The 20,615-nt window shown below is 36.4% G+C and overlaps 1 protein-coding gene across 6 annotated transcripts in view; it reads left to right on the top strand.

The window, feature by feature from the left end:
• Nucleotides 1-20,615, top strand: part of srgap1a (SLIT-ROBO Rho GTPase activating protein 1a) — a 116,988-nt gene that overhangs the window by 22,679 nt on the left and 73,694 nt on the right. For all 6 annotated transcript variants that reach the window (XM_079873443.1, XM_079873441.1, XM_079873442.1 and 3 more), the window contains exons 2-3: nucleotides 11,702-11,897; nucleotides 20,082-20,244. In XM_079873443.1, coding sequence (XP_079729569.1) covers nucleotides 11,702-11,897; nucleotides 20,082-20,244 — 359 coding nt within the window. The remainder of the gene's footprint in view (nucleotides 1-11,701; nucleotides 11,898-20,081; nucleotides 20,245-20,615) is intronic.

Consider the following 20,615-nt stretch of genomic DNA (forward strand, 5'->3'; position numbering starts at 1 on the left):
AGTTGCTAAAGACCAGGTTATGTAAAAGAGGTTGCATTGCGTTTTCAACCGAAGGGGACCCCTCAGATTTTTGTCAGTATATTGGATCCGTGTATTAGGTCTTAAAGTACCTCCTGCTGTCTATGCCTTTAATGTTAATGAAACATAATAATTGTTGTTTAGTATAATCGTTTCAGAACTTTTTACTTGCATTAGTTAGCATAGTATTAGTTTCTGTTGTGGAATTGCAAATCTTCACAATTTTGATATCGTAGCAACCTTATTTTCAGCAAAATATAATTTATATACATTGCTATTGTAAAGAATTATTACTCACAAGATTTTAATCATTTCGCCAAAATAATTGTAATTATGATTTTTGCCATAATCGAGCAGCCCCAGCATGTTGTGAGGTTCCATGGATTCCAGCTGTAAGACTGCGAGGCTCCTGCCCGTCAGCTGTGCGCCCCCTCTGGTGTCAGTGTCAGGGCTGTCAGGCCGGGATGAGTCGCTCTGGCCTGAGTGGTCTCACTCTCTGTGGTCTCCTCTCAGTGGGCAGTCGCCCAGGAACCCACCGGGGACTGCTAATGTTCTCTGACGGAACAGCCTCATGTTTACTGGGGAGTGAATTAGCATGACAGGTAAACGTACTGTCAGCTGACCCATTGGTCTGACCTTGTGACCTTTAAAAGCTGGAATACACTACACAACAAAAAATCTGAACAGATTCTTCTACTCTATCTATAAAATAAAAATAAAATAAAACATATACTGCGTTAGACTAAACTGGGAAGGTTCACTTATATATTGTTGTCCTATTGTTAACTGCTTCTATTGCTCTCCTCACTTGTAAGTCGCTTTGTATTAAAGCGTCTGCTAAATGATTAAATGTAAATGTACCATATAATTTATTGGCCAGTAGTAGAGTTTTTTTTATTGTAAAGGTCAGTGTTGGATAAATCTATCAGCAAATATCAGATATTTAATTATTCATGCTCATTTTTTTACATTTAGATTACCCTTGTTGTCATTAAACTCTTTCCTAAAGTTAATCTTTAAAAACACTAATACTATCCTAACACTCTGTTAAAGGTAATCTTTAGCAAATCTCAAAACTGAAATCTACTCTCTTCCATCTTGTTTTGAAGATGGGAATCATCCAGTAATCATTGGCTACGCTTCGAAAAATTCGGTCAAAATGAAAAATTGCATTAGAACGCACAACTTGTACTGTATAGCTTGGCATTTCTCTTCAGGAATCATGTGAAAGGGCCTTTAGTTTAAGTGTCCGGCACTGTTTATGCTCTGTGGAGCCTGTCAATGGTGTTCAGTGTATTAATGGATGGGATAAACCGCACATGTCGGCTGATGAGGGATGGAGTTATGCAGGTGTGTCCAGTTGTATGTAGAACATTAGCTCGTGCAGATGTGTTTAGAATGAACCGTCCAGGTGTTTGTGTGTGGGATTGAACCGCCTCACGTGTGGTCCGTGAGGCCCCGTCAGGCTGCTCTAGTGGGCCCCCCAAGCTCTGAATGCTGTTTCTTGAATAGAGTCGTCACTTCAAACAATGCACTGCAGGGCATTTGGAGTCGCTGCTGCATTTTTACAACGATCATTGAAGTTCAGAAGATTCATTTGTCATTTTTGACGTGCACAATTCGTTTGATCTCCAGCTGTGAGATGGTATGAACCTTCTGAGATAAACATGATGTAGTGTTTGTAATGCTTATTGACCTCTTAGATGTCGGGAAAAGCCCCATCTAATTACAGGAGAAGATCTGTCGGCATTCCACACGTTTCCAAGGGTCTTACTCCAAATGTGGCTTGTCCTGGCTGCTCCCTCATAGATTTTGCAAGGGAGAGGGAATGAAATGTGATCCTCGGTTCTCTTTTTCAGACTCTTCTCGCTGACATTTTCCAAACAAAGGAACAAAGTGAACCCAAGGAGCATAAAGTGTCATCTTGCAACATAGTGGTACTTTCTTCTAGAAAAAAATGTGTGAGAGAGAAAGAGTAGTCCTTTTCCAGAATGAAACTGTAGTCTGAAAGTGTGTATTGAGTTTCTTGTGATGCTCTCCCCCTCCCCCGAGGGCAGTCGAAGCAGCTGGGATATGAATCACTGAAAGAAGGGCCAGTCTTTGCTCACTGTAGTTGCACATTTATGCACCTGATGCAAGAGTTTTTCTCTCTCTTTGTTGATATTTAAACCTTTATAAAGGCATCTGTTTTGGCGATATGTTGGCATTTGGCTATATTTTGAAATCAGGGGAGTTATTATTGTTAATTAAAACACACTATTCAAATATTTTTGTTAATAGAAATAAAGCTGAATTAAAATCAAACATAAATATTAGATGAAAATATTGCAATAAAATGATGATAGTATATAATTAAAACTAATATAACACTATTGAAACTGGCTGATTTTTGACTGGAAATGTTGTGTCTTTCATGTTTCCAGTTCAAGCAGATATCAGACAGCTGAATAAACAACCTTTCCCTTTAAAATATAATTATAAATCTCACATTTCTACTGCTCCACGTCTTTATTTTGGTTGGGTTTGAATGATGACTCTCATGGGCCACCGTGATTATGCTTAGTGATTGATGTTTTACACATATCTTCCTGGAGTGGACCTGTCTGCTCTTGTTGGGATGTTCTATATTAACTCCTGTCTTTATTTTTTTGGGGACTTTGTTTTATATTTTACTGTTAAAGGCGCAGTAAGCAATTTCTGAAAAATGTAAATCAACACCTAAACAAACAATTATGTGAATATTTGCTTGATGTTTGTTCTGTGTGTGTGCTGAAAAAAAAAGTGTTTGTACATAGCCCTGGCTGTGTAAATAGGACAAAAACAAAGTGGATCAGTGGAGCACCAAAACACTCTTTTAGCCAATCAGCAATAGGAGGCATATAGCCTCATGATGGGGGAGGAGGAGGACTGAGCAAGCGGGACATAGTAGATAGAGAGATGGCTGAGATATTACTAAAGAGGACAAGGGCAATTGGAAGAAGGGTTACGACTGAGTAAGAGGTATGACCCGCGTTAATATTGGAGAAGCTTTCCACCGCTGGAGAGACGTTCGAGAGCGGGAAGGCCTGAACATTGTTTTTGTTTCACAGAACATGCTGTTGTCGTTGTTGAATCACACTTGATTTATCCATATTTACGCGAGCTGTCTGACGCGCCAGCTGTTCGTGGTAACCTGTGTTGCATAGCGTGTTAGTTTTTTTTAGGGGCGGAGCTATTAAGGGAGGGGTATCGTGTTTCTCAGAAATTGCTTACTGCGCCTTTAAGGTGAAAACAGACTTCCAGAATTTTGCAGTTCCTTTTCATGCCGTAGTGAACAAAATTACACAGCTAAAGCTTTATATATAAAGTTTAAAGTCATCATGAAATCAAAATGGACAGTTCTTATTTTATTATGGATTATAGTAATATTTCGCAATCTTTAATGAAAGTAACTTCCCCTCCCTCTTGCAGTGAGACGTGTTTGCTGGCGGGACAATCTGTCACTCACATGAGATCACAGCAATAGCAAACCACAACGATCCAATCAATTCCTGCTCCAAAAAAGTCTCACCCTATTTTTTTTTTTCTTGTTTGTGAAGCCGTTTCATATCACAATAGGCTTGTGATATGAAACGGCTTTACGAAAAAAAAAAAAAGTAGGATGGGAATCGGGAAGAAAAGACTATTGCTTCTGCTTCATGCCGACTTTAAGTGGTTGTCTGTCCATTGAATTCAAATTGTTTGAGTTTATGATCCAGTTTCTCCCTAAATCTCACTGGATAATATATTGAGATTTTGAGATTTTCCTGGTTTAGGTTTCCCAAAATGTCTAAAAGAAATAACTGATCTGAGTTTGTCAATTATCATATTGGTTTATTTCTTATTTTATATATATTGTTTGCTATACTTGGCCCCATGTGTTAAGACATGGTGCCAAAACTAGATTAGACTCCCTACTAAACTCATTTATTTGTCTTGAATAAATAACCTTCTAATATTTATTCAGTCTTGGCTGACCACGTTGTTGAGAATTGATACTTTCTAAGTCGTTTTACTGGCAGATGTGCTTGGCCTCAGTCTAAAAAAGGAATCTCCAAACATTGAATTAGTTTCCATGGATGTGCTATTGATATGTGTTAAATTTGAGGAGAGCAGAGTAAGTGGAGGAGTTTAAGGTCAGAGGAGTTCAGGCAGTAAGGTGTAATTTGGTCCTGTTGAAGGCCAGAACAGGAAGGAACTGCTTCTCAGTAGGTCAGTAGACCACAGTCTGACCAGACTGTGAAGACACATGCAAAGACTGCCCTGGGGCCAGTCTTTCCTGTTTATGTGTGTGTTTGTGTATGCAGGCCTTCAGACCATCTCAGGAAATGGTAATGAGCTAATAGCCGGACGCAGTCCTCTGAGGTTCATAATTCCTGCTGGGTCTGAGGAAGACTTACAGTTAGATAAAACAACATGTGTGCACCCCATGTTCATGTTCTTGCCACCAACTGAAATGGCTTTAGAGAGTAGAGCCACATGTAGGGCTGGCTGGTTGGATTAATAGTTTAGATTTTTACTTGCCCATGCTTTCACTGGTCCCTTCACAAATAATAGGCCTACTAAATATTAATATAATTGCTTATTTTTAAATATAATATATTTATATATAGTTTTTTTATTTTAAATGAATTATTTAGATAATTATTTGTAATATATATATACAGCCATGGCCAAAAGTATTGGCAGTGACAATTTTTGTGTTTCGCATTGTTTGCTGCATCAGTATTTGTAGATTTTTTTTGTATGTTTCTATATAGCCTACTGGTAAACAGTGATAAGCATTTCATAAGTTTTAAAGGTTTTTATTGGCAAAAACATTCAATATATGCAAAGAGTCAATATTAACACTGTTGATCCTTTTTCATAACCTCTGCCATTTGCTCTGACTGATAGCGATCCATTCTTGCACATACATCTTGGCAGAAGGTTACACTTTAATTCTCATAGACTCATTTGAAATGGACTTTAAACTTCGGTAACTAACTTTTTTATTTGGTTGAGTGCTGCCATACTTGGGTGAGTCTTACAAAACCTGTCAAGAATGTGTCAGCACATGCCACTCCAAACTCTTCTTACTTCAAACTACTTCTTACTGTTGTAATTCATGTCACCTTAAAATGGTCCTAAAATAGACTTAAATTTCTTCACACAAAAGACATTTATTTTGCTTTTATTATTATTTTAGTTTAATTCATTTTCAATATTATTTTTTTTCATCTTTTTATTATTTATTTATACAATTTTACTTCTTAATTTAAGTGTTTTTCTTTTGATTTTGGTGTGAAAGCTGACCTAGACATACTTTGACAACTCACAGACTTGCACTCGGTCTCTGATTGTGTTAATTCAGTCTCCTCTGGACTTGCATGCCAGTCATTATGAATTGAATATAGCCATAACAAATACTAACTAACATAACTGAGAAATTTAATATAACTTATTTAACTAAATAACATGCTTGGGGGAAAACAACCTAATTAAACTGGCATATACCAAGAATTTGGCTCATGTTTTGCCTAACTTCTATTATGAAATTGTACTAAGTTTTTTGATTTGCATTGTGAATGGCACGGTTCACAGGATGCCTTCTAGTTTCTGTAACAAGATGGCTTGTTAGTGGTTGAATGCGGACACACTGCTCTTTGAGCTGTCAAAAGTGATTAGACTTTCCTTGATGCACTGGAGATGGTAAAAATCAATCTGGCCATGGGTTATCAGCACTGGCGCAAGGCCGACTGACTGACGTCTCCCAGCTGTGCTGAACTATATGAAAACAGGATATTCCCCCAGCCACTGCCCACCTGTCTTCAAATAAACACTCACTATTTATTATGGGTATGAAAGGGGATGTTGTACGCTACCCATAGAGGATTACTTACTAGCATGATTATTTATTGAGAAGCTGGTCTTTCATGAGTTGAAGTAGTGACTGCACATTAGTGGTGTTCAGATAAGATAGATTGATAGCGAAGATAGGTCGCTTTAATTTGACATTTTTATAAAAACAGGCATAAAAACTGTATGTACAAGGATGTTGTTTACAGTAGCATTAGATGCAGTATACAGAAGCATGTCATATCATGGGTATGACATGTCATCTCAATTACCCAAATACATAGTTTGGCACCTCACTTTGCTAATTGAGCAAACGTGACAGTCTGGAAAGTATTCCCCATGCCGAGTTAAGCAGATGGCGGTTCTGGATAACCCAATGCATTAACACAAGTCTCCTGACAAATGTTGCTATTTCAGGTAGCGCTGATGAGATCGTCTGCATACAGGATTCTGGTACAGTATGTCCCACATAGCTTTTGGCACAGACTGTATGAGGAAAAAGTACAGCATGCTGCTGTTACTGGTATATGAGAATACTTAAGCTGTCATGATAGCAATAAGATATTATGATGTTGCTCAGTTGACAATTCCCATTACCGTAATGTAAAAAATATATAGTTTTTACTACTGTGAATTTTTTTTTAAATTTAGGTTGTAAAATATTTATATTTCTTGTTATACATTTAGCAAACATGTGCTATTTTTTGCTACTAACAAATGTAAGGTGATTTCTAAAAAGGTTTTTTTTGCATGTTTTTTACAAACTGAGAGACTAGTTGAAATTTTTGTGGTAACAAATAGACCAAACAGTACTTCCATCTCTGTATTAAAGGATTAGTTCACTTCATAATTAAAATTTCCTAATAATTTACTCACCCCCACATCATCCAAGATGTTCATGTCTTTCTTTCTTCAGTCAAAAAGAAATAAAGGGGTTTTGAAGAAAACATTCTTGGATTTTTCTCCATATAGTGGACTTTAAGGGGGTACAACAGTTTGAAGGTCCAAATTGCAGTTTCAATAAGCTTCAAAGGGATCTACACGATCCCAGCCGACGAATAAGTGTGTTATCTAGCGAAACGATCGGTCATTTAAAAAAAAAAAAAAAAGTTTAGTTTTTTTAATCACAGATGCTCGTCTTGCACTAGCACTGCGCCACTCATTTCGTAATCACGTCAAAAGGTCACGCGTGTTCCGGTTCAAAAAGGTAGGGTAGGTTGAAAAACTCATCTCATTTTCGCCTCCAACTTCAAAATCGTCCGACATCGTTGTTTTAACTTTTATTTTTTTTTGTAAATGCCGTTTGACTTAGTCTTTGCACGTTCACTTCTTAAACACTAGGTCGGTACTTCCGCTATGTCACGCGTGACCTTTTGCAGTGCTAGTGCAAGAGGAACATTTGTGGTTAAAAAGTATAGAAATGTAAATTTTTTTAGAAAATGAACGATCGTTTCGCTAGATAAGACCCTTATTCCTCGGCTGCGATTGTGTAGAGCCCTTTGAAGCTCCACTGAAACTGCAATTTGGACCTTCAAACTGTTGTACCCATCCCATTATATCCCATTGAACTATATGGAGAAAAATCCTGTAATGTTTTCATCAAAAACCTTCATTTCTTTTCGACTGAAAAAAGAAAGAAATGAACATCTTGGGTGACGTGGGGGTGAGTAAATTATCAGTAAATTTTAATTCTGAAGTGAACAAATCCTTTAAATTCAATATGATGTCTACTGTTCTGGGTCTTTGTAATTTCTTTCTTTTAAAGGAGAACTCCGGTCAATTTTAACATTGAGCTCATTTTTTGTAAATTTGGAGTGCTGTCAGTACAGAGAACAACGACACAAATCGGTGTTGCCTACACCGTGTTATCCTCTTTTTAAAATTTGCACCCTGTTGACTTCAATGGGGCAAGTTTTAAACCTGCTTTTAGCCTCTTAACATCCTTGATGTGTCATTACAAGTGCACAGCCATGTGAGTGATTCCTTCAGAGTGAACACGGTTCATCTGACTACAGTAGATGTGAAAGAAATATATAAAAAAATGAAGTTAATTCAGCCAGCGCACATACCTGTATTTACTTCCTGTTTTCGGTCGAAGTCCACAGTAATCGACTGTCGAGTTCACGCGTGCAACAGTGGAGAACTCGACAATCTACTACTGTGGACTTCGACCGAAAACAGGAAGAAAATACAGGTATGTGCACTGGCTGCATTAACATCACTTTTAGTCATATCTTGCACATCTACTGCAGTCAGATTCACCGCGTGTTGACTCTAAAGGAATCACTCAACATGGCTGGGCACTTGTAATGACACATCAAGGATGTTAAGAGGCTAAAAGCAGGTTTAAAACTTGCCCCGTTGAAGTCAACAGGGTGCAAATTTTAAAAAGAGGATAACACGGTGTAGGCAACACCGATTTTTGTCGTTGTTCTCTGTACTGACAGCACAAATTTACAAAAAAATTAGCTCAATGTTAAAATTGACCGGAGTTCTCCTTTAACGTACAATGGAGGTCATAAAAGGTTCAAAAATGGTCGCAGTTATCTTTAAATGGACCCAGGCCCTGTTGTTTGCTCACATACTTTTCCTGCGCTTTAAAGAATAGCATGCAATCTCCGATAAACACTCATCCCAGCTATTAGCTATCTTAGTAACCCACCTGCGAGAGCCGGAATTTGTTAAAGCTAACTGTAGAGACAGAGAGTGGAAGGCTAATTATCTTGGATTCCACCTTCAGGTCTTGTTTGTGCAGTATCAGACGGCTCACAGGTGCTCACATCTATCTCTCTGTTTGAAGTGGATCACAGGGGCTTTGATCCGACACACGGTCTCACACATGCTTGAGCACACTGACTCCATGCAGATGTTTACCATACACATGACCTCACAGGGCCAGGAATTCTCTTTGTAATCGCAGAGGGTCACTTGATACTGGTGACGAAGGAAAGCTGAGCGCAGAAAGTTTTATATTGCTCTTGGAATCTCTTTGAATGTCGTTGAGGTAATGGTGTATTGTGGATTATGTAACGGATTTTTAATCAGCGGGATATTAGTGCAAAATATGACATGTCGGATTTTATAGCCTAATTAAGTGGCCCTTATGAGAAAATATTTGACTGCAGCAGGTCACCAGTCAGAACAAAGTGTTCCAGACAGACAGACGTGGAGTTTTTTTTTTCTTTTTTTTTTTTTTCTAAAAACCAGGCATCTTGTGCTACAATTCTCTTTTTTTTTTTTTGGGATATATTTATAGCCTGTTATTAAAAGTCGTGCATTGGTTCTCTACGTTTTTGCTTAATCTACTTTTTAATTATTATTTTTTATTTAATTAATTAATTAAATTATTTAACTTATTTCATTTATTTAATTATTTTATAATCAACTATGAGACGTTGTGCTACAGTATTACCATCAAAACACCAAATTAGCAACAAAATTGCAACTTTAATCTGATTTTTAGACGATAAGTGTGATTACTACAACGTTTCCATTACTATACATAGTATTTTTTTGCAGTCTTTTGATGGCTATGACAGTTTTTTTATTTATTTTTATTTAAATAATTATTTGTTTTTTGCAGGTTTATTACTGTAAAGCTGCTAATGCAATCTATTGTATAAAGTGCTAGGCCTAAATTGGCGTGACATGACTTGACTGGAGTGCTGAATTGCAGAGCTGGTGCAAACATATCCACACATCGCTATAATCAGAATCAGATGCTTTCTTAACTATTGCTTTCTCACATCTATCATTTTTAGTTGTGTTTATTTTGTTGTTGAGAGGAAAGCGTGCAGCACATATGAAGCAATAAGGTACGAGAGGCCGTGCTGTGCTGTGAATAAGTGACGGCTGAAGGGCGTTATTAGGCATGACGCGAATTGCCTACAATCCCTTCAGCCATGACTTATTCACAATACAGCACGCCTCAAGTACCTTATTGCTTTTATAAAACGGTTACCACACAATACAAGTATTAAAACCAAAAATGTTACTTTTTTGAAGTAAATTCATTAGATGCGATCCTTCCGCTAAAAAAAATAGTTCCTGACAGTGACAGTAAATGTCATGAGAATATAGAGTAACATGCCTCATCGTGTGGAGCTCAAATAAAAACAGAGAGTTGGAACTGTTCTCATCCACTGTGTCATTTATTATTTTCTCACACACATGCATCTGCTCATCTCTCTGCATGAGAAAACATCTGGTTTCCGTCTTTTAGCTTAAAACAGACAGATTTGTGGCGCAGCATGAGTGTAAATTGATGGACATAAAGTACCATACCTGCAACAGAAAACTGTTAAATACAGTTATTTTCCTTGCACTTCGGAAACCATGGGCTTCCACACAAACACTCACACATCAAGGTATCTTCCATCGACTCGGGAAGGGTGTGGCCTCAAAATTAATGGTGAATAACGCAACATGATGCCAGCAGGGGTCACTCTTATAAATTATAAACTTATAAATAATAAACAGTTTTTTTTGCTAAAATACATAATACATGGAACTATATTGATTGTTTATGTTGCTAAGGATGGTTGTTAAGGGTGTTGCAGTGATACACAGAAACATTGGGTGAAGCCGTCAGAATAGCTGTGCTTTATCGTGAATAAAACACTGCTATTGACCAATCAGAACCAAGCACTTGAAGTAACCATTTTATAGTTACATATTCATCTAAACGGATCAACAGTCAGCGTGGATGGTGTCAGTGTGCACTTAAATTCAAATGTTTCCTGAGTATTTGATATTGGCATAGCTTATTTTGCAAACAAAATGACTCGTCAATCTCCTTAGTGCTTGCTTCCACTGCAGCGGGAGCTGGTGTGTAAGTGAGCTGGGTTTGCTAATGTTAATGTTAGCGATGCACCCTTGTACTTCACGTTCAGTGATAATAACACTGCCATCTAGTGGTCGGGGTTTAAACAGAACACAAAGCCACTGCCACAAGTCTTGAATGTAAAAAATAAATAAAACATAAATATTGATAGGGTTTTTGAGAATCGATACAGTATCATCAAACGTAATATCATGATATTCACGTTTCTCTATATTTTCTTGCACCCTTATAAAAAACTGTTCATGTTTAAACATGTTTTTAATACAGTCAGACAGGCTATTGATACGATTATTTGGGGGCTCGCACAAGATACAATTACCGTAATGTTGTTGAAATATTTGTGCTATTAGAGCATCTAGCTATTGTGTAACTTGTCAAAGTGGATATTGTGGTTCAGATCCCACTTTTATGAAAAATACATTAAACATGTTGGGCAACTTGAGGGCTGAGAGAGGAAGTCTGAATGTATATTATGGTATGGAGCTACTGAGCCTCCACAGTGGACTGCAAATTTAATGAGCTCCATTTCCAATGACAAGGGGGCAATCACATGAGGAAACCGGAGGTAATTTGGGCAACAACAACAAAAAAAAGCTTGTTAAATGAAGTGTAGTGCCTGCATGGCTGTACAAGCTGTACACACATTGGCTTTAGAGAGCCATTAAGTTAGTTTCTGGGACCGTTCCTCATTCCGGCTGTAATGAAATGCAGCACAAGGGCATTACCTGCTCCACTTGATGAGCCTGGATTATTGTAGCATTGCTGATACTGCACAATGAAACTAGCTCAGGGCAAATCTGAATGGTTTATTTATGGAAGATATATTGCTGGCCATTTTTAAAATTTTAGTCTTACTTCGCTGAGCTGCTAGCAAGAGGTTTCCAAAGAACTTTTGAAGCATGCAATGAAACTGTGCCTTCACTCCATTCATGATTTCTGTTGAGAGACTCTTCCAACGAGCAATGTTTGGTTGTGTTTGTTCAGAGATTCGAGCCCAACTGGTGGAACAGCAGAAATGTCTGGAGCAGCAGACAGACATGAGGGTCCAGCTCCTTCAGGACCTCCAGGACTTCTTCCGCAAGAAGTCCGAGATCGAGATGGAGTACTCGCGCAACCTGGAGAAGCTCGCCGAACGCTTCATGGCCAAGACCAGGAGCACCAAGGACCACCAGCAATATAAGTGAGTGTGTTGTATTACTGGCGATGACTTTGTGATTTGAATCTAGAAACTTTTGCTCTCGTCCCAGATCTTTAACCACTGACCCACAGCATCATTATTTCCTAAAATGCTATGAACAGTTTGACTTCTGTTGAACTGCTATGTGTGCTATGTGCCATATGAACTATTTTCAAATGATGTTATGCAAATGATGGTGTCATTTATTTACATTAAGTGGAAATAGGAAGTAATCCTGCTTAATAAATGGCACTTCAAGGAATTGACATTTAAGATGATGCTTTTCCTTTCCCATCTGAAATGGATCCCTAAATTATGTTTTATACTTATTTCCATATATATATAGGGAATAGAAAAGCAATATGCGATCAAGGCAGGTTTGACTGTGTGGGCCTTCTTTCTGAACAGAAGGAAAAGAGATAATCACTCACTGCTCTTGACTGAATAACTTTTTGTAGCTTTAATAAGGAGGATTAATACATTTAATTATACATTAAAGACTGTGCTGTGTTATTTTACATTTGATTACTTGATTACATTTCTATATATTTCCTAACTGAATATATTACTGTTGGACCTAAAGCACTGTTACATGTGCCAAAAACAACATTGCGACGTGCGATTCATTAGTTAATTAGGAAATAATCATTATAGGCTCCTTGATATTGTAAATTTCACATCATTAGTAAAATATATACATCTCTCAATGAGCCTATAACGAGTCTTTATTTCTTAATCTTTTTTATTCCTTGTAACTTATCTTTTCCTGCTGATTTATTCCCAGTGTAGTACAGTATTGAGACACTATGATTGACAGGAACAAAGTCAAAGCGTGATCATCATGGTCTTATTATGCCAGTTCAGTCACTGGCTGGAAAACAGTCTATGTCAACATAATGTTAGTACAGAAACCAAAAATATTTTTAAAACTCAAAATATGGAGTGTGTTTGCTTTTCATTTCTGTAAATAGACCAAATGCTGGTTTAATAGCCCTAAATGAGTCCAGCAGCTGTGTGCACAACTGGAGGCAATGGAGAATCTCGTCGTGGCACTTGTGGTTTACGTGGCCTGTTGGTTTGAGAGAAGTATAAGATACTTGACAACTCACTACTATATTCTGAAACACAAGATGCCAAACTTGCCAGTTTTTAAATACCTGACAGAGTATTAACAGATGCAGAAGTAAAGAAGGGTACATATTACAGTGTGATGTTATTGGTGAAGATTTTTGCCTTTAAGAGATAAAAAAAAAAAGTCCTGATGTAAGGTTGGGGAGCCATTTCTAAAGCCGGTTTAGCTCAGATGTGTTTGTTGAATGAAATCAGCATGAGCTTTATTAACTGGGATATTCGCGCATCCCAGAGTTGTCAGAAAGAACATCTCATTTTAAAATCTTTTCGAGTCGGTTTAACAGGTCTTTTAGCTAAATTTGGACTCTTCTGTAACCACAGGGCTTCAGCAACGAGGTCCACACTATTGCCACTGTGTTTGTATCCCATTTTGTTCCGTAGTCCAGAGGTCTGGCCCGATGTCTGACCAATGGCGTCTAGATGAGGCCAGCTGAGCCAAAGTAGAGGGTGTGTTTTACCCTTTTGTTGAAGTTGGCCTGATATATGCAGTCAGCAGAATTCTGCAAAACCAGTGAGAGGAAAGATTATGTGACTGTTTGTCAAGAAACAGTTTACTGTACTGTTTGTTTATTGTAGTCACAGAATCAATCTTCTCACCAGCACTAGGAGCATCTCAGGTGACTCTCAGAGCAAAGTGTGATGGATCGGGGCCTGAAAGTTGAATACCAGAGAGATGTGGTCACATTACCACGCATGGCTAGTGTATGTATGAATTTGGTTAGTTCCTAACCGAAAGTTTCCATTTTAGAGTCTTTTTTTTTTGTACGGAAAATTTGATTTATGACTTCTGTAGAATTGTGGGTAGATAAAAAGTAATAACATTTGACCACAGGATCTAATTTCGCTACAAATTAAAGTGCTAGGGCAATAAATCGGCCATTTTAGAGAATATCGTACTGGCCGATAACAATTCCTGCTTGACCAACACAAGTTGTAGCTCCCTTGTGTCATTTTTAATCTACTAGCAGCCTTGACAATACATTATGCACATTTTACACTAACTTTTATTCTGCAAGGATGCATTGAACTTTTACATTGTTATAAAAAATTCTATTTCAAAAACATTCTGTTTGAACTTTCAAAAAATCCTGAAAAAAAAAAAAGTTTCTACAAAAATATTAAGCAGCACAACTGCACAACATTGGTAATATAAATGTTACACTAAATCAGCATATTAGATTGATTTCTAAAGGGTCATGTGACTTAAAATTACATTTTAAAATATATTAAAATAGAAAACATTTTATTAATGTTTTACTGTATTTTTGATCAAATAAATGCAGCCTCGTTAAACATGAACATAAGAGACTTCTTTCAAAAACATACAAAAAATTACCGACGCCAAACCTTTAAACAATAGTGTGTTTCAATAATTAAATATTTTCGTGAATTCCCAGTAAATATTGAATGGAAAAAATGTTTGATTTTCAGCTTATATGTCAATTCCTGTAATTTAACAGTTGTAGCCTATATTTCGGCTTTCACACCACCCACCCTCTAGTTATTGATGTCATGACCGCTCCAGGTTCTGTCCTCGCTTGTGCACATTTACAAGGCAGTGTATTTGTGAGGTGTGTGATTAAACTTCTCCCAGATGACACTGTCTTCGTGACGACTAATCGACTGGTGCTTAGTTTAGTGCACGTGTTTGTTGAGCTAACAGGCATCGCATACAGTTTGCCCAAGGAGGGGTGCAGGACTCAGGATAGGAGCTATTTAATTATATTTTGCAGATGCCTTTTAGCCAAATAGACTTTCCACAAGGACACGTTTCCTGTAGGAAACTGAGTGCAAGTGTTTTACTGTTAGGGTACAGTAGGTCTGAACCGTTTTCATATTGGTTACACGCCTAAAATGAAATGGAATGCACTTCATATAAAGTATTATGATGAAATGCTATGCCCCAGTAAGTTCGTTGGGGTTTTAGTTGTCTGCGTGATTGCACCTTCACTCACATTCATTTTGATGACCTTGCTGTTGGCTGCCAAACCCTCCAGTGAAGCGCTCTAGTTTGCTCTGGCATTTCGCAATCGATGAGCTGTCAATATAATGTTTGCGATCTGCAGGATGTTTACACCAGCACCGAATGAAGCTCCTCTGGCTACTGTGTTGATGTAGTTATTGCTTGTAGTTGTGGTGTATTTATGCCACTGGTGATGATCTGTTGGGTTATTATGATATCAGCAGATTAGGGCCACATTCATTTTACTGTAATTCATTTGGGTAATTGCCACCAATGTTGTATAGACTTGCTTACACCTGGGAACTGGCACATTGGTATCGCTTTCTTTAGAACATTTTACGGAATTTATAATGGCTTTTCGGTGGCAGTTTTGATTTATCTAGATTTTTTTTATGGTAAGTGGTTGCACACAATTGATTTTAGCTACATTTAAACAAATGTATTAAGTTGAACTTATTAAATTTTAGTACAACTTAATGCATTTGTTTAAATGTAGCTTAAATCAATTGTGTGCAACCACTTACCATAAAAAAATCTAGATAAATCAAAACTGCCACTGAAAAGCCATTATAAATTCCGTAAAATGTTCTAAAGAAAGCGATACCAATGTGCCAGTTCCCAGGTGTAAGCAAGTCTATACAACATTGGTTTTAGCTACATTTAAACAAATGTATTAAGTTGAACTTATTAAATTTTAGTACAACTTAATGCATTTGTTTAAATGTAGCTTAAATCAATTGTGTGCAACCACTTACCATAAAATTTTTTATTAAATTCAATGAATCATTTTTTTCAGTGTATATCGTTCCCTAAATTTTGTTGTAAAAAAATAAATAAATAATACATGAACAAAAAATTCAATATCTGTCCTTATTTACTCACTCACATTTTGTTTAAACCCTTAATGACTTTCTTTGGAATTAAATACATATGGTATTTTAAAGAGCACAATAACTATATAAGAGAGCAAATCGTTCTTTTAAATCAGTTCTTTTCTGTGAACTGGTTGATTCGGTTCTCAGATCAAACTGAACAATTTGTTCAGTGATTCCAAATATAGCACATAATGCCATTTATGCTACTTGTATGATACTTTTTCTTGTTTTTGGAACTTGACAGATGTGGTCAGTGTTATTTAAGTATTGTTTATTTACTGTTATTGTATTTATTAATGTTTTGAAATCACATATTTTAGTAATTGTGTTATGTTCTATTTCTATTTTGTGGTATTTTACTAAAACTAAAATAAATAAAAAATAATTTTAGTACTTGAACTTATTTTATTTCAGTTAGTTGCCTATAGGCAAATCTTAAGATTTTCGTAACCCTTTTTAATAAGTATTTTTTAAATCTAATATTTATATATTTTTTTTATTTCTGCTTTATTTCAATAAATGAAAATTAGCTAACAATAACAACATTGCTCAGTGTGAACTGTTGTTGTATGGAAAAGTGTGAAGATTCTTCAAAATACCAAATTTTTTGTTTCACAGAAGAAAGTGAGTCATGAGGGTTTGAAGTGATAAGAGAGTAAGTCAATAATAACCGTTTTCACTTTTGGGTGAGTTATTGTTTAAAAGTTTGTTTTGACACCACTTTTTTTATTCCCGGTCCATTTGGGTAAAAATGGTTAAACTTTTGTAGAAAGTGTTCTGTTCCCTTGAGATGATCTAGTCATATTGCTCTTTTGCCTTAATTTCAATAAGATTTGTTTTATTGGTCGTTTTCTCTTCTCAACTTATTTTGAAGTTTTTGATCAAATTCTGCTCTGTGGAAGCATCAAGATGTGAGCTGTGCAGTGGAGAGCTGTATAGCCCTTTAGAGGGCGAGGTGGTCGCTTTGAGGCCAGTTATTATTTAATCTTGTCTGAGCAGTAGAGCTGATTTACTGAAGCCTTTAATGTTGCAGCTGGCTCTCTGCTCTACTCAGCAGCAATGGCTGCTTTTCTATCAGTTCTGATTAGTCACGTCACGTGCTTTCCAAATGAACTCATCATGTCTTCTGATTACCCAGTGTGACTACTTCCTCCCCAGTTACCATCACTCCTATGCCCACCATGGCTGTGAGCTAATAGACTCTACGACTGATTCCTGTATATCATTTTTACTTATTTAAATAATTGTATGTATTTACTTATTTGTGTATGTGAGCTATTATTTATTTAACAAATGAATGTTAGATCTCTCTTTCTCCCTTTTCCCTGCATTCTTCATTGAGACACATTTGGCTCAATATTTTTAATTCTATGATCTAGTATGAAGTAGGGCTGCCCCTTAAAAGTCGACAAAAAGAGGCTTAGTTGATCAAATTTTAATTAGTCGGCTAGTCGCAGAAAAAAACAAAAAACATCACAGGAATCAGTCCGATGGACAGTTTAATACCACTGGTCCATGTGGTAATTATATCAGACATGAAATCCAAACTTCACTTTTCATTCATTGACATCAAACATGGCATATCATTTGAAAAAAAAAAAAAGTAGCTTTAACATTTAGCCACTTTACATGGCCACTCGCTCAGTTAACCTAGATAAATGTGCGCTATTATTAGGTGCGCATATTCAATGTCCGTGCAGAGTGTGCACGCTAAATTACTGCACTCACTGCACGACATGGTTAACTGCATCCATACTGCGGAGATGAGAGTCAGCGTTAACATCTTTGCCTCCAACATTGACTCAGAAGACACTAGCATATTAATAAATTATTAAAATGTTCAGACAGTTTCCTTTCGTTTTTTTCCCCGACACATTCATAATCATTAATGTATATTTTAAAGGCTCATTATTATGGTTTAGTATTTCTCTGTAATGTAGAACAATGTTAGCAATGTTACATATAATATTCTTTGTCAGCCCTGAAATTGAAACTTGACCTGAAAACAACCATTTTCCGTTATTAAATTGAAAGTTATTAAATGAATATTCCATTATTAGGGTTTGTGAGGTAGACCAAGTTCTCTCGTATCCTCCACTCATGCCTGCCAGGAATGTATTAGCCTTGTTACTTTAATATCGTTGCTATTTTTATTCATGCATTTCAGTGCTCAGGAAGCATATATGTTTTTGCTACTTTAGAATCCGAATCATGTGTACACTTTCAGCTTTCTGACAACCCAAGCTTGACTCTGTTGAATCGTACTGTACATACAGTCTGTGTTACTGTATGATTCTTTACACACATTATACACACAATCCTGAGTGCGTGCTTTAGATGCTGAGACGGACTTGTGAAAGGATTTACAGTAATTGCAGACTGACAGAAAGCGCACTGCCTCTCATAATTCTCCCTGCAATGTGAATCCCTGGCGTGCTCATATTGTGACCATGCATCTTTAGGCTTTTAGCTCAATTAGATTATCCATTTGATCCAAACCTGGCTGTCTAAACAAATCAGTTGCTCTAAGGAATGTCTATCATCTTTATGGACTTTGTTTCCTGTTTTTGAAGAACACGGTTAATGTTAAAAACTAGATGTATTGGTGCGGATACATATTTCCTTCACCTGCAGTGATGAAATGCATTGCCTGTTTTGTAGGGAGGGTTATGAAGGGAAATGGAGCTGAAAAATACTTCCTTGCTTACTTCCAAATGTCTATCAGCTGCCAATGTCACCTCCTCCTCAAATTCAACATTTTCTTCTGCTTTTTTTTTTTTACTTGATATAACCAGCATTGCTATTTATATTGCTAATATTTATGGGGTTAAAAGTTTGTTTTAGCCTGTAAGATTATTTTCTCTGTAAAGATTATTTTGTTTCTTTATTCTTCTGGAAGAACTAGGAACTGCTAGGAGACACAAAGAGCTATAGATGAATGAGAATTTAAAATAGCAGGAAACGTGAAACTTTGATTGCTGATAAATAATAGATCTATTTAACATTTAAAAAAAATATTGTTTCAACATATAATTAATATTAATGCTCTAGTATTCTGATATGCTGATACTTTTCTTATTAAAGCTTTAAGCTGATTTTGAAACTAAGATGATGAAATAATTTTTAAAAAATCAATATTTTGTGCTCAAATAAACTACTGTTCAAAGGTCTGGGGTTGGTAAGAATTTTTCAAATGTTTTGAAAGAAGTCTCTAATGCTCATTCAGTCCGCATTTAAAAAAAAATCAACATACTGTAAAAACATTAATATTGTAAAATATTATTAATATTAAAAATAACTTTTCTATTATAGTATATTTAAAATTTTATTTTTTTCCTGTGATGACAAAGCTGAATTTTCAACATCATTACTCACGTCTCACGTGATCCTTCAGAAATCATTCTAATATGCTGATTTGGTGCTATTATCAATGTTGAAAACAGATGCGCTGCTTAATATTTTGTGGAAACCGGGATAATTTATTTCAGGATTCTTTGATGAATAGAAAGTTCAAAAGAACATCATTTATTTGAAATAGAAATATTGTTTTATTTATCTTTTGTTAAGCTTTATACATATCTTTACTGTCACTTTTGATCAATTTAATGCATCCTTGCTGAATTTCTTATTTCTTCATTTCTTCTTACCGATCTTACTGACCCTGAACTTTTGAATTTCATCAGTGGTGTATTTATTTATAAAGTAGCTAGGTAATAAAGTGGAACAAAGTATTGTCATTCAGTCATTATCACAAAATAAACCCTTTCTGTCATATCAGATTTTTTTTTTGTGCTGTCCCTATGCAAATGAATATGAAAATATATAATGAAATACTAGAAACTGTGTTTGTCATATTGCAGGTATGTAATAATCTGGAGAGAAACTTTCTGAATCTCCCATATGTCCCAGAAGCAGTACTTTTAAGTCCAACTCACGGTTCTGTTGCTCTGCATGCATGCTACAAAGTATCCACAGATCGTGAATGCTTAAATAGGCCATGTATCATCAAGGGAAGAGATGAGAGGGATGTTAATGTGTGTGTGTGTGATCCACGTGAATGGCTCTTAAGGCATCCTGATGGGTGCTGGGAAGATGGATCTGTCTGTGATTTCATCCAGTTCATGAGTTAAGTGCACAGATGGTCCGGACAGCTCGCAGACAGGAGCCTTTCATTATGTTTGATCAGTGTCTATTTCTCTGTTTTTCTCTCACATGCAGGAAAGACCAGAATCTCTTGTCTCCGGTGAACTGCTGGTACCTGTTGCTGAACCAGGTTCGACGGGAGAGCAAAGACCATGCGACGTTGAGCGACATTTATCTGAACAACGTCATCATGCGCTTCATGCAGATTAGTGAAGACTCCACACGTCTTATGAAAAAGGTCAGTGTTTTTGATTACATTTCAAAGACTTCTAGTCTCTAAATTCTTTAAAAGTCTCAAAATAACTTGTTGACTCCTGAAAACATGTTGGAAAACATGCTTTAAAATGAAAAAGCATTTAAGGGAAAACACAATTTAAAATTTTTTAAAAATGCTGTTTATAATTGTATGAATTCATGATTATTTATAAGTTATTCAGCTCTGCTAAATATTAAACTAATTATATAAAACTATGTTGTCAGTGCACTATAAATATGTTAATCAAACTTATTGTAAAGAGACAAGGCCTAATACAGTTCCTGTCCTTTAAAGGGATAGTTCGGCCAAAAATTATATTTAACCCATGATTTACTCACCCTCAAGCCGTTCGA

This window comes from Squalius cephalus, assembly GCF_949319135.1.
Source record: "Squalius cephalus genome assembly, chromosome: 6".
NCBI classification, from domain to species: domain Eukaryota; kingdom Metazoa; phylum Chordata; class Actinopteri; order Cypriniformes; family Leuciscidae; genus Squalius; species Squalius cephalus.